The 17,470-nt window shown below is 47.1% G+C and overlaps 1 protein-coding gene across 1 annotated transcript in view; it reads left to right on the top strand.

Moving 5' to 3' along the window:
• Positions 1–16,234, top strand: part of LOC122938580 (glyoxylate/hydroxypyruvate reductase B-like) — a 47,385-nt gene extending 31,151 nt beyond the window's left edge. The window contains exons 4-6 of the mRNA XM_044294178.1: positions 323–501; positions 14,743–14,839; positions 15,837–16,234. Coding sequence (XP_044150113.1) covers positions 323–501; positions 14,743–14,839; positions 15,837–15,993 — 433 coding nt within the window. The 3' untranslated portion in view covers positions 15,994–16,234. The remainder of the gene's footprint in view (positions 1–322; positions 502–14,742; positions 14,840–15,836) is intronic.
• Positions 16,235–17,470: the final 1,236 nt, after the last annotated feature.

The following is a 17,470-nucleotide window of genomic DNA, read 5'->3' as shown; positions in this document are numbered from 1 at the left end:
TATTCCTCCATAATGCCAGAGCCAAATTCATATGTGTAAGGACCATTAGGTCTTGTTTGCATCTGCAGCAAAAGGATCCGGCACAAATGCCGGCTTTCGGTCGGACCAAAAACCGCTGCATGCAAAGGTTTTTGTCCAGCCGAAACACTGCATGTATGCCGGATCACCACCGGATTCCATTATAGTCAATAGTGATCTGCCGGTGATCTGTTGAATCCGGCAATGACTGATCCGGTGAACTCTGGCAGGCTGTGAACGTGACCTGATTAACATTTTTTGTGCCTGGCACTAACATAAATGTACTACTATGATTTTCAAACAGAACTGTGGAAGAAGAAACGGAAGTCGGAGCTGAATACTGTAGTAACATGGCTGATTTGCTTCAGCAGTCTGACTTTGTAATGGTGGTTGTCAGGCTGACACCAGAAACACACAATTTGATTGGACGAGAGGAATTTCAATTAATGAAGCCCACAGCCACTCTTATCAACATTAGCAGAGGTATGAAAGTCTGTTTCTCAAATATAATGCACATAAAATGCATCGAATTGCTATTTGAGACATAATGTCAAGCATTCTGACATTTTTACCTATACCATGAGGCTGAACAAACCTTGCAGCATCATTGTCAGCTACACTGTAGTGTCCTACTGTAACACATACAAAATTATGTCTGTGTGAGTTCCAGGATATCCCCATTCCCTTCCCTCTTTTCACAATTATGTCTGACAACTGTCTACAGTAAGACTTTATGCACTAGAATGGAAAAAATGGCTGTTTGATGGCCGTTTAAGTAATCACACGGCCATTTTTATAATGAGTTGAAGTCTATGTGGCTATTCAAACAGCCATTTTGGAAGGTGAACCTCTGCCCCAGTCTCAAGTCTTTTGTAGCCCCTACTAGGTTTTCCTGCAGGATTGCCCTGCATTTAGCTCCCATCAACTCTGACCAGCTACCCTGTCCCTGCTGCCACCACCATGTTTCACGGTGGGGACGGTGTGTTCATTTTCCGCCACACATAGTGTTTTGCATTTAGGCCAAAAACTTCAACGTTGGTCTTGTCTGACCAGAGCACCTTCTTCCACATATTTGCTGTGTCCCCTACATGGCGTGTGGCAAATGGGACTTCTTATGGCTTGCTTACGAAAATGGCTTTCTTGCCACTCTTCCTCAAAAGCTAAATTTGTAGAGTACACAAAAGTTGTCCTGTGGACAGATGTCACGGCGGGCGTGCACTCAGACTCACAGATAACCCACCAACCAGGCTCTGGGCGAGAGACAGGGGAAGGGTCACCTCCTAGCTAATCCCTAACCTCTTTGTCATGGTCTTACCTTCTTGCTGTTCTCCTTCGTTTGACATGTGCTGGCGGCCATCTTGGTTTCTGGGTTTCTTGTAGCCTCCCACCCTGCGGCTTCTCCTTCCCACTGGGAGGAGCTGGATGCCTAGCTCATATATATATAGGAGGTCTGTGGCTTCAGTTCCTTGCTTGGTCCTCCTGTGTTCACATGCTTCTAAGACTGCTGCTGCTTCTGGTTCCTGATCCTGGCTTCGTCTGACTACCCTGCTGGTTCCTGATCCAGGCTTCATCTGACTACCCTGCTGGTTCCCGATCCAGGCTTCGTCTGACTACCCTTCTGGTTCCTGACCTCTGGCTTCGCAAGACCCTGCTTCGGTTTAGCCATCCGTTTGGACTTTTGCCTTACAGCTTGATTTTCAATAAAGCCTTCTTATTTCCACTTATCTCTTGTTGTACGTCTGGTTCATGGTTCCATGACATTAGGACCAAGCCATGAATTCTGACGGTACAGGGCCATCCTCGCTACCTACGCTGGTTGCCAGACTTGATCAGCAGGATCACCTGTTGGGTCGGTTCGCTGTGGCGTTGCAAACCCTGCTTGAACGCACGGCTCATTTAGCTTCCATTGCCGATGGGTCGGTTGTCGCTCCTGGGCCCGCTCCTACTGCCGCTCCGGTTGTTGCGCCAGAGTCTACCCCGACACCTGTTGCTGCGCCTGCGGTGTTTCGGGGTATGACCGGTTCTGCCCCCCTTCCACAGCGCTTTGGGGGAGAGCCAACTCAGTGCCGAGGTTTCCTTAACCAGGTGGGCATTTATTTCGAGTTGCTGCCACATGCCTTTCCTACTGAGAGATCAAAGGTGGGCTTCTTGATCTCGCTGCTCTCGGACAAGGCCTTGGCCTGGGCCAGCCCTTTATGGGAGAACAACAATCCGGTGGTTGCCGAGTTTTCCGGTTTTGTTGCTTCTCTTCGGAAGGTGCCGGCTCATGCTGCCTCTGCTGCGAAGCTCCTTATGTCCATCAGACAGGGTTCACGATCCGTAGCTGAATACGCCATTGAGTTTCGTACCCTGGCAGCAGAGGTGGGCTGGAATAATGAGGCTCTGGTCGCTGCTTTCTCTCATGGTCTCTCGGATGCCTTGAAGGATGAGGTTGCAGCTAAGGACCTACCAGTGGAGCTCGAGTCTCTTATTTCTTTCCTGATTTTGATTGACACCAGAATCAGGGAGAGACCTTCCTTTAAGGAGAGCCTGCGGAGGTCTTCTAACAGATTGGCGCCTACGTTTGCTGTCCCACCCGTGCCTCCCTCTCCTCCCACGCCTCCTGGGGATGACTTGTCTGGGGGTGAACCCATGCAGCTGGGGTTTGCTCGCCTGTCCGAGGGGGAGAGGGTACTCCGGAGACGCGAGGGCCGATGCATGTACTGTGGTCTCGGTGGGCATTTTCGGTTGGCATGCCCGAACCGTCCGGGAAACGCTCGCACCTGAGATCCTGTCGGGGGCAGATCTTGGGTGGAGTCTCCTCGTCCCCGGTTTCCCGTGTTGACAAACCACTGATTACTGTTGTCCTCTCCTGGGTCGGGGGCTCGGTGACGACCCAGGCGTTGGTGGACTCTGGTGCTGGTGGTTTGTTCATTGATAGTGTGTTCGCTGCCGCCAATTCCATTCCTCTGCAGCCTCGAGGTTCCCCACTGGCTCTTGAGGCGATAGACGGCAGACCCCTTCTGCCGCCACACGTGACTCAGGAGACCCTTCCAGTGGGGATGGCCATTGGTGCCGTTCACAGAGAGTCGGTCTGTCTCCAGGTTATTTCGTCTCCACACTACTCGGTGGTCTTGGGGTACCCCTGGCTCCAGAAGCATAATCCGACTTTCGATTGGAGATCGGCCGAGATCCTCTCGTGGTCACCGCAGTGTGGGGCTAGTTGCATCCATGGGCCTGTCAAGTTGCTGTGTACTTCCTCGGACTCTCTGTTGCCTCCTGAATACGAGGAGTACCGGGATGTATTCGATAAGGTGCGTGCGGTTGCCCTACCTCCGCACCGCCCATACGATTGTGCCATAGAGTTACAACCTGGTGCCGTTCCTCCTCGTGGCAAAGTCTATCCACTGTCGGTAGCAGAGAATGAGGCCATGGAGGAGTACGTCAGGGAGGCGCTTTCACGCGGACACATTCGCAAATCCTCGTCCCCGGCAGGGGCTGGATTTTTCTTTGTGAAAAAGAAGGGCGGTGAGTTGAGGCCTTGCATCGATTACAGGGGTCTCAATCGCATCACGATCAAGAACGCTTACCCGATACCCTTGATTTCCGAACTGTTCGATCGCTTCAAAGGGGCCACGGTCTTTACCAAACTCGACCTGAGGGCGGCATATAACCTGGTAAGGATCAATGCGGGCGATGAGTGGAAGACCGCGTTTAACACCAGGACCGGTCATTATGAATCCTTGGTTTTGCCCTTTGGGTTGTGCAATGCGCCCGCAGTCTTCCAGGAATTCATCAACGACGTTTTCCGTGACCTGTTGCAGCAGTGTGTGGTGGTCTATTTGGATGACATCTTGGTATATTCTGAATCCATGGAGGCCCACATTCTGGATGTCAGACAAGTGTTGCAACGGTTACGAGAGAACAAGCTGTTCGGTAAGCTTGAGAAATGCGAATTTCACCGATCCCAGGTAACCTTCTTAGGTTACATCATTTCCCCTGAGGGGTTCTCCATGGATCCTGAGAAGGTTTCGGCTGTCTTACAGTGGCCCCAGCCCAGTGATCTTCGTGCCCTGCAGCGCTTTTTGGGCTTCGCCAATTATTATCGGAAGTTCATCAGGGACTTTTCCATGCTAGCCAAGCCTCTCACGGATCTGACCAGGAAGGGCAGTAATCCCCAGGTCTGGCCGCTCGAGGCCATCCGAGCTTTTGAGGCTCTAAAGTCCGCCTTTGTGTCGGCTCCGATTCTGTCGCATCCCAACCCTGGGTTGCCTTTTGTCCTCGAGGTGGACGCGTCTGAGACGGGAGTAGGCGCCCTTCTGTCTCAGCGTAGAACACCAGAGGGTCCTCTGCTTCCTTATGGGTTTTACTCCCGGAAACTGTCTTCCGCGGAGTGCAACTATCAGATTGGTGACAGGGAGTTATTGGCCATCGTGCAGGCCCTTAAAGAATGGAGGCACTTGCTCGAGGGCTCGGTGGTTCCGGTTCTCATCCTGACGGACCACAAGAATCTGACCTACCTCTCTGAGGCCAAGAGATTGACACCACGTCAGGCCAGATGGGCTCTGTTCTTGTCACGTTTTAATTACGTGGTCTCCTACCTACCCGGTTCCAAGAACATCAGAGCGGATGCCTTATCACGGCAGTACTCCGAGCTGTCCGGGGAGGAGTCGATTCCGACTTCGGTCATACCTCCGAATCAGATCCTGGCCGCCATTCGCACCAGCCTGACCTCTCCCCTGGGTGAGCAGATTTTGGCGGCTCAATCTGGTGCTCCCTCTGGGAGACCCAACGGCAGATGTTTTGTGCCTGAGGAGTTGCGCACTCGGTTGTTGCGAACCTACCATAACTCCAAGGCCGCGGGGCATCCTGGAAAGAATCAGCTGTCCTGGGCTGTTTCACGTCTGTTCTGGTGGCCTTCTCTACGTTCCGACATCGCCGCATATGTAGCGGCATGCTCCGTTTGTGCCCAGAGTAAGTCCCCTCGGCACCTTCCGTTGGGCCTTTTGCAACCCATAGCCACCGGGGAGCGTCCATGGTCACACCTGGGGATGGATTTCATTGTGGACCTCCCTGCATCCCGAGGCCATACGGTCATTCTCATGATTGTGGATCGGTTTTCCAAAATGTGCCACTGTGTTCCTCTCAAGAAGTTACCCTCTGCACAAGAGTTGGCCACGATTTTTGCCAGGGAGGTCTTCCGGTTGCACGGTTTGCCCAAGGAGATTGTGTCGGATCGGGGGAGTCAGTTTGTGTCCAGGTTCTGGCGCGCCTTTTGCTCCCAGTTGGGGATTCATCTCTCTTTCTCCTCGGCCTACCACCCTCAGTCCAATGGGGCCGCAGAACGATCCAATCAGGCCTTGGAGCAATTCCTTTGTTGCTATGTCTCCGATCACCAAGACAATTGGGTTGACCTCCTGCCTTGGGCTGAGTTTGCCAGGAACACGGCGGTGAACTCTTCATCTGGGACGTCTCCCTTCATGGCCAATTATGGGTTCCAACCTGCCGTGTTACCGGAGGTATTCTCTCCCCAGGATATTCTGGCTGTGGAGGATCACCTTTCCGTCCTACGTGGTTCTTGGGTACAGATCCAGAGGTCCCTTGAGGTCTCTGCGCAGCGCCAGAGACTCCAGGCTGATCGCAGACGAGCGCCCGCTCCTTCCTACCAGGTCGGAGACCGCGTATGGTTGTCCACCCGCAACCTCAACCTTCGAGTGCCCACTCCCAAGCTGGCGCCTCGCTTTGTTGGTCCCTTCCGAGTGCTTCGCAGGGTAAACCCGGTAGCCTATGCCCTTGCGCTTCCTCCTGGCATGCGGATCTCCAACGTGTTTCATGTCTCCCTGTTGAAGCCACTGGTGTGTAATCGTTTCACTTCCTCGGTTCCACGGCCTCGTCCGGTCCAAGTGGGCAATCGTGAGGAGTATGAGGTGAGCAATATCCTGGACTCACGCCTGGTCCGCGGTCGGGTGCAGTTTTTGGTTCATTGGCGTGGTTATGGTCCAGAGGAGCGTTCCTGGGTTCCCTCCGCAGATGTCCATGCTCCTGCCTTGCTCCGAGCCTTCCACGCACGCTTCCCTCAGAAACCGTTCTTTACTCCGCGGAGGAAGGGGCCCTTGAGGGGGAGGTACTGTCATGGTCTTACCTTCTTGCTGTTCTCCTTCGTTTGACATGTGCTGGCGGCCATCTTGGTTTCTGGGTTTCTTGTAGCCTCCCACCCTGCGGCTTCTCCTTCCCACTGGGAGGAGCTGGATGCCTAGCTCATATATATATAGGAGGTCTGTGGCTTCAGTTCCTTGCTTGGTCCTCCTGTGTTCACATGCTTCTAAGACTGCTGCTGCTTCTGGTTCCTGATCCTGGCTTCGTCTGACTACCCTGCTGGTTCCTGATCCAGGCTTCATCTGACTACCCTGCTGGTTCCCGATCCAGGCTTCGTCTGACTACCCTTCTGGTTCCTGACCTCTGGCTTCGCAAGACCCTGCTTCGGTTTAGCCATCCGTTTGGACTTTTGCCATACAGCTTGATTTTCAATAAAGCCTTCTTATTTCCACTTATCTCTTGTTGTACGTCTGGTTCATGGTTCCATGACACTCTTTCCCTGCACTGCTCAGCCCACATGCAGACCTTAAAGGTAGGTGTGTCCCCGTGCCTGGGCTGAGAAAACCCTAACTTCCCTGAGATGATGAAGAGGGGAAATAGGAGCAGCCTGCTCGCACAGAACCTGGAAGGGAGAGATGACACAAACAACCAAACTTGAAATACACTTATCTTTCTGAGCTGGAACAGACAACCTTCCTTCCTAGCTTCCAAGACCACAATGATCCTTATAATCCGCTCAGAGCACAAAAAATCACTGTTCTCCCGGAGGAACTCGGCAGATTCGTAATAAAGTCCATAGACAAATGCGTCCAAGGACGAGACGGCATAGACAATGGAAGAAGTGAACCAGGAGGTAGAGTATGAGCAACCTTTGACCGAGCGCAGGTTTCACAAGCTGTCACGTAATTCTCAATGCTCTTACGGAACCCTGGCCACCAGAACCTCCGGGATACTAGATCACAGGTGGACTTACCACCAGGATGTCCAGCGAGGACGTATCGTGATGTTCCTTGAACACCTTGTATCGCAGGCCCTCAGGAACAAACAACCTCCCTGGGGGACAAGAACCAGGAGCCCCCTCCTGGGCTCCCAACACCTCCATCTCCAATTCAGGGTACAGAGCAGAGACCACCACCCCCTCTGCCCAAATCGGCGCAGAATCCTCTGAATCACCTCCCCCAGGAAAGCTGCGAGACAAGGCATCTGCCTTGACGTTCTTGACCCCTGGGCGAAAGGTAACCACAAAATTGAACCTGGTAAAAAACAGTGACCATCTGGCCTGCCTAGGGTTCAGACGCTTGGCAGAAGGCAGGTAAGCCAAATTCTTATGGTCAGTGTACACCGTAACGGGGTGAGACTCCCCCTGTAACCAGTGACGCCATTCCTTAAAGGCCAACTAGATAGCCAACAACTCTCTATCTCCAACATCATAATTCCTCTCGGCGACCGAGAGCTTCTTGGAGAAAAAGGCACACGCGACCCACTTGCCAGGAGATGAACCTTGTGACAGCACCGCTCCATCCCCCACCTCTGATGCATCAACCTCCTCTACGAATGGTGGAGACACATCCGGCTGCACCAGAATGGGAGCAGACGCAAAACGCTCCTTAATAGCCGAAAAGGCCTGCAATGCCTCATCCGACCAGACAGAGACATCGGCGCCCTTCTTGGTCATATCAGTAAGAGGTTTTACTATGGTAGAATAATTTGAAATAAAATTTTCTATAATAATTCGTAAACCCCAAGAACCGCATCAAAGCTTTCTGATTCTCTGGTCGGTCCCACTCCAGAACCGCCCGGATCTTTTCGGGGTCCATACGAAAACCAGAATCAGAAAGCATGTATCCCAAGAACGGAAGCTCTTGCACCGCAAACAAACATTTCTCCAATTTGGCATATAATTTATTCTCCCGAAGGATCGTCAAAACATGTCTCACATGATTCTGATGGGTCTTCAGATCAGGAGAATAAATCAAAATGTCATCCAGGTAAACCACTACGAACCTCCCCACCAAGTGATGAAAAATGTAATTGACGAATCACTGAAATACTGCTGGCGCGTTCGTCAACCCAAAAGGCATAACCAGGTTCTCAAAATGCCCCTCGTGCGTATTGAAGGCCGTTTTCCATTCATCCCCCTCCTTGATTCTGATCAGATTGTAGGCCCCTCTCAAATCCAACTTGGAGAACACCTTGGCACCAACAATCTGATCAAAAAGATCAGAGATCAAAGGCAGGGGATATGGATCCCGGACTGTAATACGGTTCAATTCCCAAAAATCCAAACACGGTCTCAGTGATCCATCCTTTTTCTTCACAAAGAACAAACCTACTGCCACTGGAGACTTAGATGGTCTAATATGACCCTTTGCCAAACTCTCGGCGACATACTTTCGCATGACCTCTCTTTCGGGTTGAGAGAGGTTGTAAAGCCGAGACTTTGGCAATTTAGCGCCCGGAATGAGATTAACTGGACAATCATAGTCCCGATGAGGGGCCAATTCCTGAGCCCCACCCACCGAAAAGACATCAGCAAAATCTGAGAGATACTGAGGTAAAGCCGTAATGGACATACCAGAGATAGATGTGCCAAGACAATTATCCGAACAAAACTCACTCCAACCAATGATTTGTCTCGCTTGCCAGTCTATAATTGGGTTATGTCTAGTCAACCATGGCAACCCCAAAACTATAGGAGCTGGCAAATCCTTCATGACAAAACAAGAAATAATTTCAACATGTGAATCACCCACCCTTAAGTGAATACCATGAACAATGTGAGTAAGACTCCTTTGAGAAAGAGGGGAAGAATCAACTGGAAAAACACAAATCTCGTTCTCTAAAGTGCAAGAACTTAGTCCTAGGTTTTGAAGGAAAAGAAAGTAAATTAGGTTTACCCCAGCACCAAAATCAAGGAATACATCAACAAAAACATTTTTTGACTCTAGCGCCACCATAGCTGGAAGGAGAAAACGGGAACTGCAGGGAGCTTGCATACCTGTCTGTTCCACCACACCATTCATACTACCAAGTGTGAGGGAAGTTTTTTTTTCTTTTTCTCTTCCACCTGTGGTTTAACATAGGGACAAGTAAAAATAAAATTACCCCTCTTTCCACAATAGTAACATAGTTTGTGCACTTTCCTAAAGTCTCTACTATCAGAATGGCAAGAAACCTGACCCAACTGCATGGGTTCCTCCGCTACCCCAGAGTTACCTGTAACATCACCCAGGATGGCAGTCAAAACAAAACCACTCACAGAAGGGATACCTTGCGCGGAGGGAGCCCTATACCTCTCTCTGATACGTCCATCTAGCCGTACTGCTAAAGACATAACGTTCTCCAAAGAGTCTGGGTATTCGTGAAAAGCAAGGGCATCCTTCAATCTTTCAGATAACCCCTGACAAAACTGACTACGTAACACGGGATCATTCCACTCCGATTCAGTAGCCCACCTCCTAAACTCAACACATTAAGCTTCTGCAGTATGTTCCCCCTGAAACAAGTTACGTAATCTCGACTCTGCCATCGAGACCCGATCTGGATCATCGTAGATTAATCCCAGAGCCTTAAAAAATTCTTCCACCGTCCGGAGGGCCCGAGAACCAGGTGGCAGAGAAAAGGCCCAGGATTGCGCGTCCCCTTTAAGCAGAGAAATAACTATACCTATCCTCTGACTCTCATCACCTGACGACGATGGACGCAGCCGAAAGCACAATTTGCAGGATTCTCTAAAACAGATAAAGTCATCCGTACCTCCTGAAAATCGATCAGGGAGAGTAATGGCAGTTACAGTATGGCGGATTAAAATATCACGGCGGGCGTGCACTCAGCACTCACAGAAAACCCACCAACCAGGCTCTGGGCGAGAGACAGGGGAAGGGTCACCTCCTAGCTAATCCCTGACCTCTTTCCCTGCACTGCTCAGCCCACATGCAGACCTTAAAGGTAGGTGTGATGTGTCCCCGTGCCTGGGCTGAGAAAACCCTAACTTCCCTGAGATGATGAAGAGGGGAAATAGGAGCAGCCTGCTAGCACAGAACCTGGAAGGGAGAGATGACACAAACAACCAAACTTGAAATACACTTATCTTTCTGAGCTGGAACAGACAACCTTCCTTCCTAGCTTCCAAGACCACAATGATCCTTATAATCTGCTCAGAGCACTGGGCTGGTGTGCTGTTCAAACTAATGACCCCACCCAGTGCACCTGATGAGAGGCGGATCCAGCACGGCTCCAAAACAAACACTAAACTCGTGCTGCTATCCTGGCCGACCTCCGCACATCGTCAGAGTGGGGCATGACAACAGATTCTCCCACCTAAGCTGTGGATCCCTGCAGCTCCTCCAGAGTGACCATAGGCATCTTGGCTGTTTCTCTAATTAGTGCTCTCCTTGCCTGGGCTGTCAGTTTAGGAGGATGATCATGTCTTGGTAGTTTTGCAGTTGTGCCATACTCCTTCCATTTTTAGTGCTCCATGAGATATCCAGAGTGTGAGATATTTTTCTATAACCTAACCCTGCTTTACACTTATCCACAACTTTATCCCTGACCTGTCTGGTGTGTTCCTTGGTTTTCATTGTGCTGTTTGATCACTAATGTTTATTAACAGACCTCTGAGGCCTCCACAGAACAGCTGTAGTCATAGTGAGACTACAATACATACAGGTTGACTTTATTTACTAATTAAGTCATTTCTGAAGGCAAATAGTCACACTGGATTTTATTTAGGGGTATCAGAGTACAGGGGGCTGGATTTTAAAAAACCATGTATCATTTTCTTTTCACTTCACACATACTGTACTTGCTACTTTGTTGGTCTATCACATAAAATCCCAATAAAATACATTTAATGTAACGTGAAAAAATGTGGAAAGTTCAAGGGGTATGAATACTTTTTTCAAAGCACTGTATATCTTATGTAATTCTTGTGGTTTCCAGATGGGCAGCTGTAATAAAATGCATGCACATACATGCATAGTATGTTCTCGAGGAAGACCTGACATTCAAAAATCTGACTTAGATTAAAGGGAATAAATAATCACCCAGTACAATTAGCCTCAGGCCCCTTTCACATGACTGATCCAAAACCGAAATTTTTCCTAAGTTTTGCTTGAGTGTGCTTCATTGTTTTCTGCAAATCTGTTAAAAGGGTTGTGCAGGCTATATATGTCTGATCGGCAGGGGTCCAACACCCAGCACCCACTGCCGATCAGCTATTTGACATGGAGAGGACACTCCATGTAAGCACTGCTTCCTGCTCATTACATTACTCATTGTCTCCCCTGTAGCGCAGCATATTGTAATCTAGGGTTCTTTTGTGTATTGAATTTTCGATACCCAATCAATACTTTTGTCTGGTATCGCCCTCGATACCGGGATTTGCCTTTTTTTTCGATACTAGGCTTCGCTATTGCGCAGTCTAGTATCAGAGAACGTGGAGCGCTCTGCTCTCAGCGCGCTCTGTTTTCTACTCAGCAGCACAGGGGAGAAGGAAGCACTCTCTCCCTCCCCCTGTGCCGCTGCCACCACTGAGGAGAGAGGGGCGGGCACACTGCGCCACCAATGAAAGTAAACATTTAATACAAATCCAGGAGGCGGGTGCTGGCGGGGAGCTGCGATCAGCTGCAGTTAACCCGTCAGGTGCCGCACCCGCCTCCTGTATTAAATGTTAATTATCATTGGTGGCGCTGTGCCCCCTCCTCCTCCCCAGTATTAAAATCATTGGTGGCGCAGTGCACCCCCTTCCCCCCACCCCCCAGTATTAAAATCATTGGTGGCAGTGGCCACTGGGTCCCCTCCTCCTCATTAGTGGCAGTGGCAGCTACTGATCGGAGCCCCAGCAGTGTAATCCTGGGGCTCCGATCGGTTACCATGGCAGCCAGGATGCTACTGAAGCCCTTTCTGCCATGGTAATCTCCCTGCTGCTCTGTGTACTATGCACAGGGCAGCAGGGAGAGTGTGAGATCCTATTCACCCTAATAGAGCTCTATTAGGGTGAATAGGACAAGGGATTAAAAGATCCCAGGTTCTAGCCCCTAAGGGGGAAATGGTTATTAAATAAAAAGTATTTAAAAAAAACAAAGTAAAAAAAAACACACAAAATATTAAGTATAAATCACCCCTTTCCCAATTTTACATATAAAATATATAAACAATAAATAAACATATTACATAGCGCCACGTCCAAAAAGTCCAAACTATTAAAATATAAAAAAATCTATTCGCCATTTTTTTTTTTCACCTTGTCTTCCCCAAAAATAGGATCGGACTGTTCTATTATCGGCTGGACATTCCATAAAATGTGGAATGGACGTGTTTTTTTTTTTTTTGGTATCGAGTATTGAAACTGAAAAAAAAAATTGGTATTGAACAACCCTAGTGTAATTACAAGTTCTTGCTCCATTTAAGTGAATGGAGCGAGTACTTGTCATTACACTACACCGTCCTAACTTCCGAAACAACGGGCAGTGTAATGAACAGGAAGCAGCACTCGCATGGAGCATCGTCTCCTCTTCAAACAACTGATCATCAGGGGTGCCTGGTGTAGGACATTAATGCTAGGTCATCAATATACAGTAAATGGCAAGACAACCCCTTAGTGACCACCCATATGACTTTTTACGGCGGTCTCTAAGGGGCCTTAGGCCTTGTTTTTAGTTGCCAGTGAAAAAAACATAATACCAAGCGATCAAAAAGCTCCATTTACTCCAAAATGATACTAATGAAAAATACAAGTTGTCCCACGAAAATCAAGTCCTCACACAACTCCATAGAAAGAAAATTAAAAAAAAGTTATGGGTATTGGGAAGCGGCAATGCAAAAACATTTTATTTCTTTTAAACAAAGGGGTTTTATTGCAAACAAGTAGTAAAATGTAAAAAAAACTATATGTATTTGCTATCACTGTAATCGTACTGACCCAGAGAATAAAGATATTATGTTATATATGGCGAAAAATGAACGCCGTAAAATTTATAACCTAAAAACCCAGTGGCAGTATCACTGGTTTTCCCATCTCCCTCCCAGAAAGAGTTAATAAAAGTTAATCAGAAAGTTGTGTACCCCAAAATGGCGCCATTAAAAACTACAACTTGTCCCACAAAAAAGCAAACCCTCATAAAGCTATATAAATGGAAAAATAAAACAGTTATAGCTCTTGGAACGTGACGATGAAAAACTAAAGAAAAACGCTTGGTATGTAAGGCCGAAAACAGGCTGGTCACTAAGGGGTTGCCTCACTTCAGTAAGTGGCATTTATCCTTTAGAGAAAGTTAATACAAGTCACTTACTAATATATTGCTATTATCCATATACATTATACACTGCTCGTTTCCATGGTTACAGACCACCCTGTAATCCATCAGTGGTGGTCGTGTTTGCACACTATAGGAAAAAGTGTGGCCGGGACCATGGGAGTGCACATAGGCTAGTGTTTTTTCCTATAGTGTGCAAGCACGACCACCACTGATGGATTACAGAGTGGTCTGTAACCATGGAAACAAGCAGTATATAATGTGATGGAAAAATGAATCCAGCCAGCAAAGGAAGCAATATGGATAATAACAATACATTAGTAAGTGACTTGTATTAACTTTATCTACATGATAAATGCCACTTACTGAAGTGAGACGACCCCTTTAAAGGCTGTTCAGTGAAAAATGGATGATTCTACATGCAAGTTGAATCGGTTATGTCTGCAACTGCCTTCAGTTTTTACTTTTTCCGCCATTATAATATCTGTCATCCATTTTTCATGCATGTGAAGAAAAACTGAAGAATAACACACAGCCTCTCCCAGCAAACACCAGTGAAAAGCAGACCACACACAGATCCCGTTTGTGTGCAGTCAGGTTTTTTCCCTGACCCATTGACTTCAATAGACCAGTTCTGTATGAAAAAAATGGTCACGATAGAACATGCTGCAATATTTCCTAAAGGGACAGACGGTGCGTATACTATTGAAATGAATAGGTCAGTGTTCAGTCCGGATGCTGTCTGTTTTAAAAACTGACTGCATGGGGATGGAAAGATCGGTCATGTGAAATAAGTGTTCTGATGACCTAAAACTATAACTTGTCTATGTCATATCCTATCGTGTAAACAGGCATCTGCTAGTTGTTAGCAAATAAGGCAGGAGGAAAGGTATGTGTATATATACTTGATATATAAAATATATATATATATATAAGAAAAACAACAGGCGGCACCACCCTCCAAATATAGCGTAAAAAATGGGTGCAAAATCCAAGTACGGCAGCAGGTGCTTACCCAGTAATGAAGATACAAAAATCGGACTGCACTCCAAGCAATTCTTTGAAAATCAGTATTTATTCACCCATCAATGGCAAAGCAACGTTTCGGCTCCAACTGAGCCTTTCTCAAGCTCAGTTGGAGCCGAAACGTTGCTTTGCCATTGATGGGTGAATAAACACAGATTTTCAAAGAATTGCTTGGAGTGCAGTCCGATTTTTGTATCATCTATATATATATATATATATATATATATATATATATATATATATATATATATATAACCAAAATCAAATGTCCCCTACTAATAATTTGTTTCTTCAATTGTGAGGCAGATAAATGACCACATGTAATATTTATAATAATCAGAACTGACATTCTACAAATGTATTTCAGGTCAGGTAGTTGACCAAGATGCCCTGGTAGATGCCTTAAACAGAGGAGTAATTAAGGCTGCCGCTTTAGATGTCACATACCCAGAACCACTGCCAAGGTATGACTTTTAAATCAGCCAACTGTAATCCGACCAGAAGTGCAAGGATAATGGGCAACGATGATAACGCAACCTTTTTTGCCACTGTGTAAATATGTGACTATTATTTTTGTTTTACAGTTAGGGCTCATGCATACGAGTGATGTTATATCTGTGCAAGTTCTGCTACTGAAAACTGGCCTCAGTTTTGCAGCTGTGTTTTCTGCAATTCTGGTTCTTGCATTTTTTTTTTTCACGTGGATTGTCTTCAGTTTTCACACATTTTTCCAGTGTGTGAAAAAATCGGAAGAATAAGGCCTCATGCACACGACCGTTGTGTGTTTTGCGGTCCGCCGTGTACATGAGGCATAACATACAGCATTTCCTAAAAACCATAATTGAAAGGCCTCATGCACACGACCGTTGTTTTGGTCCACATCCGAACCGCAGTTTTTGCAGCTTGGATGCGGACCCATTCACTTCATTGGGGCCGCAAAAGATGCGGACAGCACTCAGTGTGCTGTCCGCATCCGTTGCTCCATTCCGTGGTCCTCAAAAAAAAACATAACCTGTCCTCTTCTTGTCCGTTTTTGCGGACAAGAATAGGCAGTTATATCAATGGCTGTCCGTGCCGTCCCACAAATTGCAGAACACACACGGATGCCTTCCGTGTTTTGCGGATTCGCAATTTGCGGACCACAAAACACACAACGGTCATGTGCATGAGGCCAAAAAATGACCGTCCTTCAGAGTGCTTCAGTTTTTATTCACTGAACCACTGATTTGAATCAGAAGTTGTATATGAGAAATGCAAAATAAGACCTTGCTGCATGTTTTTTCACGCAGGGCAATCTTTAATGGGTCACTTTTCATTGTGGGTGCTGTCTCTTTCAAACACGAATAGCACCTGCATGTGAAATTCGCTTGTGTGCATGGGCCCTTCCACCACGGATAATGTTTGAGGAAGTTCATAAATATCAGGTATGAGAGTTACAATGTTTTAAATCTCTTTCTCCAGAAATCATCCTTTGCTGACAGCAAAGAATATTATTGTGACACCGCATATTGGAAATGCAACATATCAGACAAGAAGAAGAATTTGTGAAAAAATTGTACAAAGTGCGTCTGACATCCTTAAAGGTCTTCCAGTCCCGGACATAGTGACGGCTCCATAACGTATATTCAGTGCGCATAGTACCTGTAATGCTGATCATGGAAGTACAGAACCGCTTGACAATGACGTGCACTATTTCTTTTAAAAGTACATAGTTCATCTAGTAATTGGGCTTCCTGGATGGTCACCTCTGCAGTTTTCAATTAACCTTAAAGAGGCTGTCTTCCCAAAGCCAGCATTTGTTATAAAATAATAAAAGAAGGTATATTCACCCATTTCATCCATCGCCACTTCCAGCGCTGCTGCTCCAATCCTCTCCAAAGACTTTGGCTGCAGCGATGCGGTAGTCATATACTCCGTGTGACCACTGCAGCATATCACTGGCCTCAGCGTCCTTATGCCATACACTGCTGAGACCAGTGATTAACTGCAGAAATGTCTATTGTATACAGGCATGTCATCACTGTAGCCATTATGACCGTAGTGATGGGGAGGATTGGAGCAGCAGCACTGAAGGCAAACACTTGAGTTGGACAAACCCTTTAACCAAAGGGAGACTCAATATTATGAAAATCAATAATATGTTTTCACACATACAGAGTTAATGTAATCTTCATTATTAAAACCCCAAAAATGCAATTATAACTAATAAATCCATAATTTGATGAAAGTCATCAAACGTTTCGAAGGGACTGCAGCACCGTATCAGAGTATACAAAAACCAGAAGGTTTTTTTATTCATCAAACATTTGCCTTGTGTCAACCTTTCATGGGCGTCATTCTCACAATTATGTAGCAAAATATTCACGGGAAAAACTGTTATTTTAAGATACAACCAGGTGTGGGTCTCACAAAATCTCTGGTGGCTAATGAACATTTTAGCCACAGCAGCATGGCTATATATAAGGAAGACCTGGCTGTGGGGCAAGTGCAAAGGTAACTGACTGTGGTTGATATAATGGTTATGGGGGAACTGGAGCATCTGAAAAAGGAGCATTCAGCAGCATCCACCATCTGTTATGTGTACCTGTCTCTGCTCCCCTAGTAGATCACCACCTCAGGCTCCGCAAAAAGGAGATCCCGTTCTGGAAACACGTGGTCACTTCTAGCTCTGACTGCACACTATTCTGTACAGAACCTCTGCTGAAGAACAATAAAATGTCCTGTATTCTACAGCTTCAGAGAAGTGATGCTGAAAAAAAGGTGACCCATGGCCAATGTTGACTGAGTAGGCTGACGGTCTGCAAATGATTGTTTGTTATGATGAACCACCAGTATAAATCATAAGGTGGAGGGAAGTGTCAGCCCACCAGAAGACCAGCAGTGTGCAGCAGGTGCAAGAGGAGCTTTAGAAGCTCTAGTGACAGTGACTGATTCTCACATGGTAAACTGTTGGTAGGGGACAGGGAGCACAGAAACAGGTCCAGTTGAATGTTTGGGTCTCTGTGACCCCATGTCCCATTTTCCCCACAATGCTCCTCCTATATAACACCACTTGGTGTCTTTCTTATCACCACTTTCCAGGACGACATGGGAGG

The sequence above is a fragment of the Bufo gargarizans genome, chromosome 5, assembly GCF_014858855.1.
Source record: "Bufo gargarizans isolate SCDJY-AF-19 chromosome 5, ASM1485885v1, whole genome shotgun sequence".
Taxonomy (NCBI): Eukaryota; Metazoa; Chordata; class Amphibia; order Anura; family Bufonidae; genus Bufo; species Bufo gargarizans.
The sequence above is the reverse complement of the archived record's forward strand: the minus strand, read 5'-3'. Positions and strand labels throughout refer to the sequence as shown.